At 46.6% G+C, this 16,321-nt stretch overlaps 2 protein-coding genes across 2 annotated transcripts; one reads left to right on the top strand and one right to left on the bottom strand.

Moving 5' to 3' along the window:
- The first annotated feature begins 2,249 nt into the window (after positions 1-2,249).
- On the top strand, positions 2,250-3,035 carry LOC123116596 (protein LITTLE ZIPPER 1). The gene is made up of 2 exons (XM_044537535.1): positions 2,250-2,490; positions 2,613-3,035. The coding sequence occupies exons 1-2, from the start codon at positions 2,387-2,389 to the stop codon at positions 2,830-2,832; spliced, it is 324 nt and encodes a 107-aa protein (XP_044393470.1). The 5' UTR covers positions 2,250-2,386; the 3' UTR covers positions 2,833-3,035.
- Positions 3,036-3,911: 876 nt separating this feature from the next.
- LOC123116595 (bZIP transcription factor 29) lies at positions 3,912-6,737 on the bottom strand. The gene is made up of 4 exons (XM_044537534.1): positions 5,676-6,737; positions 5,454-5,586; positions 5,225-5,309; positions 3,912-4,398 (listed from the first exon to the last, which is right to left on the bottom strand). Exons 1-4 carry the CDS (start codon positions 6,671-6,673, stop codon positions 4,211-4,213), a joined length of 1,404 nt encoding a protein of 467 aa, XP_044393469.1. The 5' UTR covers positions 6,674-6,737; the 3' UTR covers positions 3,912-4,210.
- Positions 6,738-16,321: the final 9,584 nt, after the last annotated feature.

The raw sequence follows: 16,321 nt of genomic DNA, 5'->3' as shown, positions 1-16,321 counted from the left end.
ACCGCCTCTAATGCTCCTTTATGTAGTTGTTCCCGTCCTATGTTGAATATATCTTCTATGTGAGTTTCAAATTTCTGTGGTATGACTTGGTAGGGGAACCTTATTGGAGGCAGTTGTAAAAAGGAAGCCGATTCGAATGTCAAAGTATTCCGGGTGGTTATGTACTGGAAAACACCTTGGGGCCTTAAAGCATTGGAAGCGGTTATATTGTAGGAACTGCCCGCGGGTGAACACATTCAAGGCGGGTTCGAAACCGCCTCCTATTTTCTGAGTATCAGCGACACCAACTTTGACGCGAAATGTGGAACTACTGCATGCCCATGTACCAAAACCGCCTCTAATGCTCCTTTTTATAGTAGTGTCCCATCCTATGTTGAACTATGTTGTCATGTCCTATGTTTTAATTTGTCGTATGTTGAACTATGAAATATAGAATGTTTTATTGAATGATCTACGTTGCATGGACTTGCGGAGGGGTAATGAGGAGCACCAATGTCAGTGCGGACAACTAGGGCTCAACCCCTTGCTGTTCGTGAATATGTCCATGGACATACAGGCAATGACGAATCTGCTGAGGTGGGGGGGGGGGGGTTTAAACAGGCTCAAGCCCCCCTCCAGCACTGCATATTTTACTTTTATTACTAGTCTCAGTCCAGCCCAACCACTTGCCAGCCCAGCCCAAGCCATGTTCACACAACATAGGCAGCCCAGCCTTCCCTTAGTTTTTTTCTAGATTCCCCACTGCATACAAGGGCTCAAATCTGCCCGTTGCCCTTGGAGATGATCTTATGTGGACCCGCCACCGGAAGTCGTGTCACAAGGAGCCAAGAGGCTACAGTTGTCGGAGTCGCCATCTTGCAACCTAATCAATATCAATGTTATCTTTTCTGATTTTCTTCCTAGTTATTGTCATGCATTAATTATAAAATATTTCCTTCCTGATTTGTATGGACCGAATATCATGTAATCAATATCATTTATTACCCTCCATATTTTCTTATAGTACTTATGACGGTGCATTAATTGCACAATATTCTCTTCCTCTTTTGTATTGGCAAAGATTATATGATCAATACAATCAATTACTCTTATTATTTTCTTTTTATCGTGGTATTGCCATGCATTAATTGTGTATCATACAGTTATGCATTCCTTAGATCCACATCAACGTGTGTCCATTAGAAAAAACCGAGACCATCTGGAACTAGCCCTTGGAGGCATATTTTTATGGAAGAAAGTCTCTAAGCACCATGCGCCACTTCGGACTCGAGCGCGGGCGGTCTAACTCGCTCCCTGTGAGCCTAGCCAACTGGGTGACACCAATAGATCTGAGGCTCCAGGAGAATAGATGTCAGTCGCATTTCTAAGCCTCTGCGTCCTCATTTCTGAGTTACTCCATACATAACGTGCAAACCGAAACTACTACTCACATCTCACTAAAGTACATGCAATTCCATGCTCAGCAGCGCACAATTCCAACTTTTTAGTGACTGATTAAAGGAAGAGTTTGCCAATTGCAAGAGAGAAATAATCACTAGTATGCATCGCGGAAAGCAAGTGCTATGTATGGAAGGATGGGGAGCGCATCATGGAGAGCACAAAAGGCGTGTCAACGTATCATTTTAGCGAAGAAACCGCAGGAGCAAAGAAGAATGATACGCTCGCTCGAAAGCCTTTTGACTTGGTGTGTCTCTTGCCTCGATGGAGTGGCAAGGAAAAAACTCTCAAGCCTCATCATGCATGCACGCCAACACCTTGGCTCAAGTCTCAATGATACTCCGCACGATGCAGAGCGTGATATGCCTTTCTTTCTTAGTCAACTTTTGAAGCGGATTGGCACGATTAATTAGAAGAGCGTAGAAACTAAGTGCACTGGTTTCTTGGAGGCTGGAGCTTAGCTTCCCTGCTGAAATGATTCTCTCCTTTTGTCCTCCATCCCAGCCTCGCCGTCCATGTCAAAAGGCAGATCATGGTGTCTCGTGTGCAATGCGCCATGGCATCCAAAACCAATGTAATAATCGCATCGATTTTTATCCATTCACTCTACTTTTTTCTTTACTTTTGAGATGAGATTGTGTGCCGAATGATTAGTTCATGGAAGATATGGATCCCTTGGTCCATGGTGGGCATGATGGGGAGGAACGCCTGCCTCCATCTCCTATCATCCTTCACATGCATGGTGTCATGTCAAACCTCAAAGGTATATAGTACGTGTGTGCATGCACCACCAGACAAAACACCTAAAGCTCACCACGGCAGGCTCACTCACATACTTACGGCGTCAAAGCCAAAGATCCACCTTATATATGCGGCGTGTGTTGCCGACAGACGGCTCATTCCAAACACCTTGAGCTCCTCACAAGTCATTTCTAGGAGCCTCACCAACATGTGCAGCTCTGCTTCCTGGAACTCCTCGCCTCCTGGTGTGCTCTTCATCAGGCAGCAGGGGAAGAAGAAGCCACATGTCTCAATGACTCTCAGGAGGAAGAGGTAATTAACATCTCAGCATGTTTCTGTTCCAGATTAACCGTAACAGCGGCAGCAATGGAGCTTATGGAACATGATGCTGCGTGCATGTGTGCTTACATGCAGCTACACCCGTATGCTTTCAGGTTAATGCTGATCAGGAGGAGGAGGGAGCTGAGGAGGGCTGCTGGAGGGGCGGAGATGGCGATGCTGAACCTGAGGCTCCACCTGGAGAACCGGCGCATCCTGGCCGAGAACGAGAGGCTCCGGGAGAGGGCCGGCGTGCTCCGCCGCGAGAACCTCACGCTGCGTGCCAACCTCTGCAAGGCGGCGCCAGCGCTGGCAGAGGCCGCCCCCGGCTGCTGAGCCTCCGGCCGTTCTCCTTGGTGGCTCCTTGTTGTGCTTGTGCTAGCTTGTCTAGGTGTGTTGATGGTAGCTCCTTGGCCTGTTGGAGATGGCTGGCTGGCTGATGATCTGTGCTTATTGATCAACCGCAAGGTTTTTCTTGGACCTAATTTGTGTGATTTGTGGCAAGATCAATAGATCATGGTTGCACATTATATGTTTAATTTGGAAGTGCAGGGATTAGTTAGCAAGTTTTTGTGTGGCTGGCTCTTTTGAAAAGAAAAGGGGGGAGGAAAATGAAAGGCGGCTTTGATCAAAAGGGCAAACATGTCAACTCAACTTTCTCTTGTTAAAACCAGAAAATTTGTGTGATTTGTGGCTTGATCATGGTTGGACATTATATGTTCAATTAGTCTGAAGTGCAGAGATTAGTTAACAAGTATTTGGGTGGCCGGCTCTTTTTTGAAAAGGAAAGGGGGGAGGAAAATGGAAGGCAGCTTTGATCAAAAGGGTAAAGATGTCAACTCTACTTTCTCTTGTTAAAATCAAAAGATTAAAGGCAAAAAGATGGCAGTAGTCCTTTGTCCCTCTACATGCTCAATGTTTACTTACACCTTAAGATCGCCAATGATTAAATACCATGAACTCCTCAAGAAACCTTTTCCAGCCTTTTTCATTCTGCTCAAAAGCATATATTGGCAGATATCCTTGTGAGCTTTCCCTTTTACACCTTTATTACCTAGACATACCCCCCTTTACTTTGATGAATGTTACTGGCAATGCATTATATGTGCCAGTATAATATCTACAACTGCAGAGCCTGAATCAAACTTCCAAATGGCGGCAAAAATCGCAACACCAAAACTGAAGCCGGAGCTGAGCTCTTCTTCGGAACAAGAACAAACAAACCCAAAACAATTACTATCACCAAGCTGCGACGATGGGGGAAACAGTCAGGTCATCTTGCAGCTTAGATCATACAACAAATGGAGCTAAGCTTATACTAGTAATACCCATTGTGCATCCCTCAAAACCGCAAAATGGAGAAAACAATGATATGAGGTACAAACAACAAAGCATGCCACCGGAGTTGCCCCAAAGAATATGTCGTACATTTCCATCAAGTTATCGGTTCAGAGTCGGGGCACAAGGAATTGTACCATAACCGGATGAATCCAGCACACAGCTACAGAGACAGACAGACACTTTATACAGTTCAAAAATCGACCAGAGTTTTTCCCAGGATTGAACAAAAATAATTTCGACACAACAAGAGATGTTTTTTTTTCCTATGATTGTTTCCCGCGACCTAAGTAAAGTATTTTCCAGAGCATATGGTGTTTTTAACTGAATCTGTAGTATCAAATTTCCCTTGGAAGATCTCATTTGCGAAAGCATCCTAGAAGTTCCGCTGGCGTTGCTGACCTTGCTGGAGCTGTGATGTCTGCCTTCGAATTTGTAGCTGGTGAAGCTGAATCATCTGGGAGCTCATCCGTTGGTCTGAACTGTTCGGCATATGAGGATTACTGGCCTCTGCAACAACCAGATTTAGGCGTTCGACCTCAGCATTCAATGCTTCGTTCAGAGCTGGACACGGAGTAGTGAAAACCCAAGTTAATTGACTATGACAAATAAACAATAAAGTTCATTCTAACATAGGCGAAGTAGGGGTAACAAGCACGTTAACACAGGATACCACATGACTAAAAGGACTCAACATATAACTGAAGTAATAGTGCAAAATACTGATAGTTTACAATCAACCATTGGAAGAACACAACTTGAAGTAAATCAGCAGAAAAAACTTGCAGTGCCGGTCAATAAAGAAAGCAAATATACCAGCCAACGAATGAGAACATTATGAGATTAAACAATAACATGCAGGTTCTGTTTGAATTAAGTTACCCAGAAGAGGAACCATTGTCAAAAGATCCAAGTTTTTTGGCACATTTAGAATATTCTACGGTATCAAGTGCAGTACACTATTCAGGCATGCATATATGGGCTAGTTTGACAACGCGGCACCAGAGTTCAACATAATGTTTTTGGTGTTATGCCTAGACTCCATCCTACCATTTGGTTTTCTGAACTACACATTCAGTTCTTAACATTGAAAACTCCAGTCGCCCTAACAGTCCAAACAATTCCTGAATTCCAGTTGCCCCAACATGCTTATATGTTGCAAACGCATTATCTATTTTTATCACTGTAAACACAAAGCCAAGATTTGGTTGTAGATATCATCACAACTTCTATTACAACATCACAAGTTGCACGTGCAGAGCCAGAACATACAGCAGTGGGCACCAACTCATATCATACATACGCAGACTTCTACTGCGACGCATTATCTATTTTTACCACAACATCAAGAAACGAACATTGATGCTGGAAAATAAGGAAGCAAACTCACCCTCTTTCAACCGTGCTTGCTCCTCCAAAGATTGCAGCCTGATTCTCATCTCTTGGTTGTGAATTGAAAGCCTAGCCTGGCCCTTCTGCAAAATATATGCATTCACAGTAACTAAGACTGTCAAACCTTCAAATCCAAATCAAAATGCTCACCACACATAAAGCTGGGCCAGAAAGCCTCTTGTCTGTAAGAAGGAAAAAAAAACGCCCACCAACTTCAGAGAACGAACCTTAATCATTTTCACTTGTGCAGATAAGTTCATAGTCTCCCCCTGCAGCACCTGAACCTTGCCCTCAAGCTCCACTATGTATTTTGCCTTGCGCTCCTTTGACTTAGCAGCAGACAGCCGATTGTTTAGGATCCTGGAAAATTTTACAAGACGATCAATTTTCAGTAAAAGAAACATTTTTATCAATGACAACCTTATTGTGATCATGGACGCCCAACACACCTCCTGACCCTCTTAGGATCGGTCAGCACAATCTGTGCGAGGTGCTCGCTGTCCATGATAACCTTCTTTTCTGCCTCACTGAATTCCTTGCTGTTTGCAAATTCCTTGGCGAAGAGAGCAGCGGCACCACCAATGGAACCACTTCCACTCCGTGCCAGCCGACCAGCAGCACCTGGCCCCGGAGATGGAAGCGGCAGGTTGGAGTTGGAGTTGGACGGCTCCAGGCCGGAAGGTCCAAACTTGAACTTCCCTACAAGGCTGTCCGCCGACAAGCTGCGGCAATGCCTGGGCAAGCTGCCGTCCGCGCTCTCGGCTTCGTTCTCGCTGCTGTCAACGGGGCTCCACGCGGGAGCTTGGCTGTCCAGCTGGTCGCGCCGCTCCTGGCCGACGGGCCCGGAGGAGCCGACCGCGCCCAGGCCAGTCGTACTCATATACGCGCCGAGGACCCCGTCGAGGGTGCTGTTGTTCGCGGCCACCAGGGACTCCGCGTTCACCGGCGCCGGAGGTGGCATTCGCAGGTTCGGCTGGGAGGAGAACGCCAGGAGAACGTCGCTCTGCGACCGCTGATGCCCCGCCCGCAGCGGCGGCAGTCCGGACGCACCCCGCTCGGAGCCCGGCGGCGGCGGCAGTCCGGACGCCCCCCGGTCTGAGCCCGACGGCAGCGGCGGCGGCGGCGGCGGGGAGAGCGCGATCGCCGCCGGCGCAGACGGATCGGGGTACGGGGGCCGGAAGAGAAAGTCCATGGAGAAGAACTGGGGCTGCGACAGCAAGCGCGAGCGATGGGATCCTGCGCCACCGCTCGCCGCCGGCGGCAGCGGCGGCGGCGGTGGCGGCGGCACGCGGTAGTAGCCGAAGCCCGGAACGAAACGGGCGGCTACGGAGGCGGGGTGGGCCGGCGGGAGTCGGAGCGAGGGCGGGAGGCGGTGTAGGGACGAGGAGAGGTCGGCGGCGGCGGGATGAGAGGTCGGTGGCGATGGGATGAGAGGGGGAACACGCATGGATTGTCTAGAGGCAGGCGTCCATGTGGGCCCAGCAGCCGGAGGACGCGGCGGCGGTGCGCGGGGGCGTCCATGTGGGCCCGGCAGCGGGAGGAGGTGGCGGCGGTGCGCGGAGTCGTCGTCCATGGCGAGGGAGGGGGGGAGGGGGGGAGGGGGGGGAAGGGAGGGGTCTGGTCGGGCCCCTAGGGTTCTCGGGGATACTAATACGGTGTCGCGGAACGCGGGACGTTGCGGTGTCGAGGTATGGTGAGGAGGCGGTCGAGTGAACGTCGAGAAGGAACACACGGAGAATCAAGTAAAACATGAAGTGTACTCTCTCGCGTGCCACCGCATGGCCATGGTGGGCCCACACACACGTGACAGAAATGTAAAGGCGCGTGGAGTGTCTATCCTATTTTTTCGCTAAGGTTTCTGCCCTCGTGGCTCATGGTTTGCTAGAATGAAAGCCACTGTGGCACATGGCCACGTAGTGTTGGGTGTCCACGTGGGTCTGACAGTGGGAGAAGGTGGCAGCAGTGCGCTGGCTCGTCGCCCATGGCGAGGGGAGGGAGGAAGGGGGGGGGGGGGTCTGATCAGGCCGCTAGGGTTCTCGAGAGGATACTAATATGGTGCAGCCAAACGCAGGATGACACGGGTGTCGACAATGCGGCGAGGAGCTGTCGAGTGAACACCGAGACCGAATACATTTAGCATTGAGCACAACGTCAAGCGTTCTCTCTCACGTTCTATCGCATGGCCATGGTGGGCCCACACATACGTGATGAAAATGGAAAGCTGTGTGGGGTGTCTATCTCATTTTGTCTTCGCTTCGAGGTTTTTCTTGCCTAGTTAGACTCCTTCCGTCCTTGCCTCATGGCTCATGCACACGTGGCTCATGGTTGTGTAGAATCAAATCCACCATGGCACATGGCTACATGGTATTGCTTGTCCATGTGGGCCCGACTATGGGAGGAGGTGGCGGAGTTGCGCTGTGTCGTCACCCATGGTGAGGGGAGGGAGGAGGGGAGGGTCTGGTCAGGCCGCTAGGGCTCTCGGGGGGATACTAATATGGTGAGGCTAAATGCAGGATGATGCGGGTGCCGACGGTGCAGTGATGAGTCGTCGAGTGAACGCCGAGACAGAACACATAGAGCATCGAGCAAAACATGACGCATCAGGTGGTGTCTCTATCACATTTTTTCTTTGCTTCGAGGTTTTTGCCTAGTTGGAGTCTGTCGGTGTCAAAACCGGCGGATCTCGGGTAGGGGGTCCCGAACTGTGCGTCTAGGCGGATGGTAACAGGAGACAAGGGACACGATGTTTTTACCCAGGTTCGGGCCCTCTCGATGGAGGTAAAACCCTACTCATGCTTGATTAATATTGATGATATGGGTAGTACAAGAGTAGATCTACCACGAGATCGGAGTGGCTAAACCCTAGAAGCTAGCCTATGGTATGATTGTTGTTCGTCCTACGGACTAAAACTCTCCGGTTTATATAGACACTGGAGAGGGCTAGGGTTACACAGCGTCGTTTACAATGGGAGGAGATCTTCATATCGTATCGCCAAGCTTGTCTTCCACGCCAAGGAAAGTCCCATCCGGACACGGGACAGAGTCTTCAATCTTGTATCTTCATAGCCTGGCAGTCCGGCCAAAGGTCTTAGTCCGGCCATCCGGACACCCCCTAATCCAGGACTCCCTCAGAGTCCTTCTGGCTTTGCCTCATGGACCATGCACATGTGGCTCGTGGTTGGGTAGAATAAAAGCCACTGTGGCACATGGCTACGTAGTGTTGGCTGTCCATGTGGGCCCGACAATGGGAGGAGGTGGCGGCGGTGCACTGGGTCATCATCCATGTCGAGAAGAGGCAGGAATGGAGGGGTTTGGTCGGGCCGCTAAGGTAATCAAGGGGATGAAATACGGTGAGGCAAAATGTGGGATAATGTAGGTGTCGATGGTGCAACAAGGATCCGTCGAGTGAATGTGGAGAGGGAACACATGGAGCATCGAGGAAAACATGAAACGATCTCTTTCGCATGCGCCGCATGGCCGTGATGGGCCCACACACATGTGGAAGAAATGGAATGACGCATGGTGTCGGGACCCCGATTCTAAGTCACACCGATCTAGCATGTAACACATCATATCACTTTGCGGCCTCACGCACGGTATTCCCACCGGTGCCACCTTACCTGGCCCGGAACCGTTTGCGCCTTTTGGCTCACGTATATGATTGTGTCGCTAGCATCCATATGAAAGAGAACCCGGGCCGACATGACTAGTCGTAAACTCAAAGTGGCACTAACTTATAGGAACAGGCATACATGACCCAGCAACGAACGTGTCGATCAACAACGTGTGAACCCAAGTCGTAGCGAGCTACAAGGACTTAAAGGAACAACGTGTGACATTTCTCCAAAGGGATAGACACAGGAACGAAGAAGGACACATGCCAACCAGCCTAAGTGTTCCGGAGCAGTAGCAAGCTATCATGGCTCAGTGGAAGCACTAGGAGACATTTTCCCATAAGAGAGGCTACCAAGAATAAACAACTAGGTTGTCGGATCCCACACATAGCAATACACATTACACATATGCATAACATGCAAGTATGTGATGTACAACATGGCATCACAACATAACTCAACAACTCATATAGACAAAGACTCAGAAGAGACATCATAGCATTTATTACAAACAGGGGTCACATGACCCTACATTCAGAGCATACAAGCAACAAACGAAAGCATTACATGTCTGAGTACAGACATCTACAAATGAAAAAGGCTGAAGAGCCTGACTATCTACAACATCCGATCAAGATCGTAGCTGAGGTACAAGCTACTTCTCGAAGTCCACGGAAACTAGTAAGACCGAAGTCTCCGCTGCAAAAACATAAACAAAGCAACATGAGTACAAAGGTACTCAGCAAGACTTACATCAGATCCTATCATACATGCATTTGTATCAAGAAGGTAATGTGGTGTTTACTTGCAGCAAGCCAGCTTTGACTCAGTGGCTATCCTGTTCTACGACTACGAGTAACTTCTTTGAGGTGAGATAGCGCACACGAGTCCACTAATCACCACACAATACACTACTATGGATTCATAACCGTCTCCCTATGATAAGGCCATCCATAACACTCACACTTGTCTTGAGCATTTTAGAGTATCCACTTCAGGTTTTCTATGTACCACGTAAGCATCCAAGAAGTCCATAACCGCGGACCCGACTATTCGAATAGATCATGTTAACCCTTCAAGGGTGTACTTCTTCACACACGCTCTCGCCACTTACCGCCATGTACACATCATGTATCTCGGCAACCTTCAAGCGAAATCCTGGCGAGGGTGTGCTACGTCTTGAGCTTGCGTTGGTTTTCCTTGAAGAGGAAAGGGTGATGCATCAATGTAGTGTAAGTATTTCCCTTAGTTTTTGAGAACCAAGGTATCAATCCAGTAGGAGGCTCCTCAAAAGTCCCACGCACCTACACAAACAAACAAGAACCTCGCAACCAACGCAATAAATGGGTTGTCAATCCCTTCACGGCCACTTGCGAAAGTGAGATCTGATAGAGATAATATGATAAGATAAATATTTTTGGTATTTTTATGATATAGATTGGAAAAGTAAAGATGCCAATAAAAGTAGATGGTAAACTTATATGATAGAAGATAGACCCGGGGGCCATAGATTTCACTAGTGGCTTCTCCAAGATAGCATAAGTATTACGGTGGGTGAACAAATTACTGTCGAGCAATTGATAGAAAAGCGAATAATTATGAGATTATCTAGGCATGATCATGTATATAGGCATCATGTCCGTGACAAGTAGACCGACTCCTGCCTGCATCTACTACTATTACTCCACACATCGACCGCTATCTAGCATGCATCTAGAGTATTAAGTTCATAAGAACAGAGTAACGCATTAAGAAAGATGACATGATGTAGAGGGATAAACTCATGCCGCTCGTCCCCGACCGCCACTCATAAGGAAGACAATCAATAAATAAAATTATGCTCCAACTTCATCACAAAGCGGTTCACCATACGTGCATGCTTCGGGAATCACAATCTTCAACACAAGTATTCTTTGAATTCATAATCACCCAACTAGCATGACTCTAATATTACCACCTCTATATCTCAAAACAATTATTAAGTATCAAATTGATCATAGCATCCAATTCACTTTCTATGATAGTTTTATTATACCCAACTTGGATGCCCATCATTCTAGGACCAATTTTATAACCATAGCAAATACCATGCTGTTCTAAGAGACTCAAAATAATATAGGTGAAGCATGAGAGATCAACAATTTCTACAAAATTAAGCCACCGCCGTGCTCTAAAAGATATAAGTGAAGCACTAGAGCAAAACTATCTAGCTCAAAAGATATAAGTGAAGCACATAGCGTATTCTAATAAATTCTAATTAAGTGGGCTTCTCCAAAAAGGTGTGTACAGCAAGTATAATTTTGGTAAACTAAAAAGCAAAGACTAATATTATACAAGACGCTCCAAGCAAAACACATATCATGTGGCGAAGAAAAATATAGCTCCAAGTAAAGTTACTGATAGACGAAGACGAAAGAGGGGATGCCTTCCGGGGCATCCCCAAGCTTAGGCTTTTGGTTATCCTTGAATATCTTGGGGTGCCATGGGCATCCCCAAGCTTAGGCTCTTGCCACTCCTTATTCCATAATCCATCAAATCTTTACCCAAAACTTGCAAACTTCACAACACAAAACTCAACAGGAAATCTCATAAGCTCCGTTAGTGCAAGAAAGAAAAACCACCACATAAGGTACTGTAATGAACTCATTATTTATTTATATTGGTTTTAAACCTATTGTATTCCAACTTCTCTATGGTTCATACCCCTACATACTAGCCATAGATGCATCAAAATAAGCAAACAACACACGAAAAACAGAATCTATCAAAAACAGAACAGTCTGTAGTAATCTGTAACTCTCGAATACTTATGGAACTCTAAAAATCCTACCAAAATAGGAAGTCCTGGAAAATATTTCTATTTATCTACAGCAAAAAGAATCAACGCAAAAGCACTTTTATGTGAATTACTAAAATTATTTGCGTGTACACAAAGTTTCTGTTTTTCAGCAGAATCAAATTAACTATCACCATAGGTTATCTTATAGGTTCTACTTGGTACAAACACTAATTAAAACATGAAAACACATCTAAACATAAGCTAGATGAAAAATTTATTACTAAAAATAAGCAAAAACAAAAAACAAAAATAAAATTGGGTTGCCTCCCAACTAGCGCTATCGTCTAACGCCCTAGCTAGGCATAAAAGCGAGAATAGATCTAAGTAGTGCCATCTTTGGCATTCGGAATGAAAAGAGCAAATTTCCTTTCTATGGCATTCATCCTTCTATTTTGGGAAAGCACATTGCCATTAATGGAGGAAGTAAGATTAAGCACGTTACGGAAATATGCATCTAAGCTAGCCTTCATCTCTTTGATAATTTCATTTTGATAAAAGCATAAGAGGGTGGTAGATTCAACCTTATCATTCATGGGGTGCCCAAATATAGTTTTCATTCTTTCATAGGTATCTATAGCACACCCTTCAAGAAAACCTCCTTCAAAAATAGAATCTAGAACTTGCTTGAAATAAGCGGGTAAGCCAACATATAAACTTTTTAAGTAAACCTCAATTTGATATTGTGGCACATAGCTAGCCCGAATCCTTAATAACCTATCCCAAGCATCTTTTAAAGGCTCATCAAGTAAATAACGAAAAATTCCGGAGTCATCTTCATCAAAATTATTCAAACTCTCATTGGTGACACCGGTGGGTCTGTCCATAGCATCATTATTTATGAGCTTAGAGAGGATAGTGGGACTATCCAAGGTACTAAAACCCTGGAAAGGACCCTTAGCTCTTTTTAATTCAGCCATGGCAACAGGAAGACAAACGGTAAAGAGGGGGAAGATTCGGAAAGAGAGGGCGAATAAAACGGCAAGGGTGTAGTGGGGGAGAGAAAAACGAGAGGATAATGGCAAATAATGTAATGCGAGGGAGATGAGTTTGTGATGGGTACTTGGCATGTCTAGACTTGAGCGAAGACCTCCCCGGCAACGGCGCCAGAAATCCTTCTTGCTACGTCTTGAGCTTGCGTTGGTTTTCCTTGAAGAGGAAAGGGTGATGCAACAAAGTAGCGTAAGTATTTCCCTCAGTTTTTGAGAACCAAGGTATCAATCCAGTAGGAGGCTCTTCAAAAGTCCCACGCACCTACACAAACAAACAAGAACCTCACAACCAACGCAATAAAGGGGTTGTCAATCCCTTCACGGCCACTTGCGAAAGTGAGATCTGATAGAGATAATATGATAAGATAAATATTTTTGGTATTTTTATGATATAGATTGGAAAAGTAAAGATGCAAATAAAAGTAGATGGTAAACTTATATGATAGAAGATAGACCCGGGGGCCATTGGTTTCACTAGTGGCTTCTCTCAAGATAGCATCCAAAACGGGTAATATAATAGCATGAAACAATAAAAAATTATAGATATGTTGGAGACGTATCAGGGTGTCGGCCACGACCTGGCTAACCACACAAGACTCTAGTCCAGGTTTATCGCCTATTCGGGTTCTATCCGCAAGGGAGTCCGGCCGAGGTTTCCATTATGACCCCAAACGATGTGTGCAGGGTTCCCGAGCCCACCATCCGGGTGCCACTCGGTACACCAGGCCACGTGTGCCTAGTCTGTCCCAAGCCCACCCTACCGGGTGCCACTTGGTAGAAAAATAACACTATCTACAAACACTAGAAACTAGTTGCGACTCCTGGATAGAGATCAAGTCGGTTAATAAGTCGAGAGAGGTCGAGTTACCAGAACCCAATGTGTGGTAGTAACTAGTCATTGGACAACATACACAGAACTCAGTGCTTAAGGACAGTTCTAGTGAGACAACACACCATGTACTCCTACATGGCCTCTCACCGCTACCTTTACCAAATCGTGTTCACACACTTAACCCTCAGCATCAGAACATAGAGCACTACACTCCAATTCATTCCCAATGAACCAGACCTGACACACTCTAAGCAATAGCAGGCATGGCATGGTAGGAACACAACAATGGCTTCAATCAACTCCTACACATGCTAGTGGGTTTCAACTATTTACCGTGGCAATGACAGGTCATGTAGAGGAATGGGTTCAACTACCACAGCACAAAGTAGCAGTTGAATTGTTGTTGTTCTAATGCAATGACAGAGAGTAGGAGCGAGAGAGTAGGATTGTATGAGAATGAACACGGCGGTTTGCTTGCCTGGTAGATCAACAGGGGGGGAACTGCTCCTCAGACAGGTACTCTGGAACACTCTCCGGAGCAGGACCTATCGAGAGGGAACGATGTCGACAATCAATACACAAGCATATGCAACAATATGATGCATGAACATGGCATGAGTATGAGATGTTGTTTGAGCTAATGCAACTAGCTTTTATTTGGATGAAGTCCATTTGAACCAAGAATTCAAATGCAACTCCAAGTGAAGTCTTTATAAATGCCATTTATATGTTTTCATTTATACAGTAAGTATAAGTTGGTTTGTCATGCATGAAACTAGTATAGATGGATAGATTGAATTTTTTTGATAATTTTTCATATATAAATTATTCCAATCTGAGCTACGGTTGAATTTCTATGAATTTTTGAAGTTTATATCATTTTCTCGATTTCCTGATTTATTTTAAAACCAGAAAAGAATAATTGCGCCAACAGTGTGTCATGCCTGCGTCAGCAGGTCAACGGAGCTGACTAGGTCAAACCAGTGTCTCAAGGTTAATGGGGGGGGGGGGTTATTAGCCTAAATAAAAGATTAGGGCACCGGGGCCCATCTGTCAGTGACAGGGGGGTTAGTTAGTCGGCGATTAGCGCTAAGCTAATCACCTACCAGGCCGGGCCCACGTGGTAGGGCTCAGGCAACGGGGCTCGTCGCCGGCGACCTCTGGACGCGGCGGAGTCCGTGCCACAGGCCGCGGGGACGACGACTGAGAGCACCGGGACAAAGCCCGTGCTCGTCCGCATCCAGGGGGCAAGCGGGAGGCTGCAGGGCAGCGGAGCTCGCCGGAGCGAAGCTCGCGGCGGCGGCCGGAGCTCGGTTCGAGTGGGCGCACGGCTACGGAGCACGGGGAGGTAGGGGAGAAGGAGGAACCGATGCGGAAGCTCACATCAAATTCAGGGGCGTCGTCGGAGAGCTCAGGGGAGGGCTGGTGTGACCAGAGGGTCGTCGTTGATCTCGGGCGGTCGAAGATGAAGACGACGACACCGAGGACAAAGCGGAGCTGCCCGGGTTGCTTGGCTCGATGAGGAGGGAGAGGGGGTCGCGCGACGGAGCTATGGAGCGCGTCGGGGAGGTGCGGCAGTGGCCGAGGCCACAATGGCTGTGGACGGCGATGATGGGTGCGTTCGGCCGCGAGAGAGAGAGCGAGGGGGAAGAGGGAATGGGCACCGAAGAGAGTGAGAGAGGCTTGGGAGGGGGTGCGGGGCGATGTCTGGGCGTTAGGAGAAGGCCTAGAGAGGCCAGGCAGGCAGCTGCGTGCCGGCGCGCACGGCGTCGGGCACCGCTTCCCCTCTGCCTACTAGAAAGAGGAGGAAGACGGCTATGCCCCTGGTGGGCTAGGCCAGAACAGGAACGGGCCGGCCAGAGGCGCCAGGTAAGTTTTCCTGTTCTGTTTTGTTTCTGTTTTTTTCTTTTTCTGACATTTGTTTTGATTTAATAAAAAATTACTAAACCATTTTATTTTCTTATGCCAATTTTTGTAGGAGCTAGTGGTATTATTCCAGAGCTCCTCAACAACTAGCATAATTTTTGGACATATAACTATTCTGGTAACACTTCCGCACTGCACGCTCAACGCAAGTGCACGTCATTCTTTGAACCAAGTGTGCTGCAGTACTCACACGAGTGAACTTTCCGTCGGAAAAAACTGCATGCGTTGTTTTTTGGTACTGTTTTCGCTTTAGTTTTTTAACCGTTTATCAGAATGAGGTGTGTAATATACCGTTGAAAAGCTATGGATTAGGCGCAACTTCTACATGTTGAACACTTTCCGAGATTCCACACAGTTTAATAGCAATTTTGAAAATGGTGCAGACATGATGAGTGGCAGCGAGCTTTTTTGCGATTTCTTCTAAACCGCTCGTCGAAACGAAGCAAATGATACACCGTTGGAAAGATATCATCAAGGTGCATCTTTTTCATACCTATCGTTTTCTCTAATTCATTAAGGTTTAAGAGCAGTTTCAAATTTACTAAATCGCGGAATTTTGTTTTTTATTTTTATTTTCAAATTTTCGGTACTGATTTTGCTCCAGTTTTTTAACCGTATGTCGAAACGAGGCGTGTAATATACTGTTGAAAAGCTATGGACGAGGCACAAATTTCATATGTTGAAATATTTTTTAGATTCCTTACGGTTTTAAGTTAATTTTGAAAATGATGTGGCGGATGATGAGTGGCAGCAGCCATTTTTCGTGAAATTTTTACAAACCGCTTTGTCGAAATAATTCAAATGATATGCCATTGGACAGATATCGACGAGACACAAAGTTTTCATGTACAATACTCTCTCTAATTCCTTACGGTTTAAGAGCAGTTTTAAAATT

This window comes from Triticum aestivum, chromosome 5B (assembly GCF_018294505.1).
Source record: "Triticum aestivum cultivar Chinese Spring chromosome 5B, IWGSC CS RefSeq v2.1, whole genome shotgun sequence".
Classification (NCBI taxonomy): Eukaryota; Viridiplantae; Streptophyta; class Magnoliopsida; order Poales; family Poaceae; genus Triticum; species Triticum aestivum.
Note: the sequence above shows the minus strand (reverse complement) of the source record. Positions and strands in the feature narration are given on the sequence as shown.

What these genes read in the sequence shown, in the direction of transcription:
- LOC123116596 (XM_044537535.1), top strand. Translation starts at nt 2,387, where the DNA reads ATGTGCAGCTCTGCTTCCTGGAACTCCTCGCCTCCTGGTGTGCTCTTC. An exon ending in ATGACTCTCAGGAGGAAGAG is followed by an intron (nt 2,491 to 2,612) that starts GTAATTAACATC and finishes GTATGCTTTCAG; the next exon opens with GTTAATGCTGATCAGGAGGA.
- LOC123116595 (XM_044537534.1), bottom strand. Translation starts at nt 6,673, where the DNA reads ATGCGTGTTCCCCCTCTCATCCCATCGCCACCGACCTCTCATCCCGCC. An exon ending in CACAAGTGAAAATGATTAAG is followed by an intron (nt 5,310 to 5,453) that starts GTTCGTTCTCTG and finishes TATATTTTGCAG; the next exon opens with AAGGGCCAGGCTAGGCTTTC. An exon ending in GCAAGCACGGTTGAAAGAGG is followed by an intron (nt 4,399 to 5,224) that starts GTGAGTTTGCTT and finishes CTCCGTGTCCAG; the next exon opens with CTCTGAACGAAGCATTGAAT.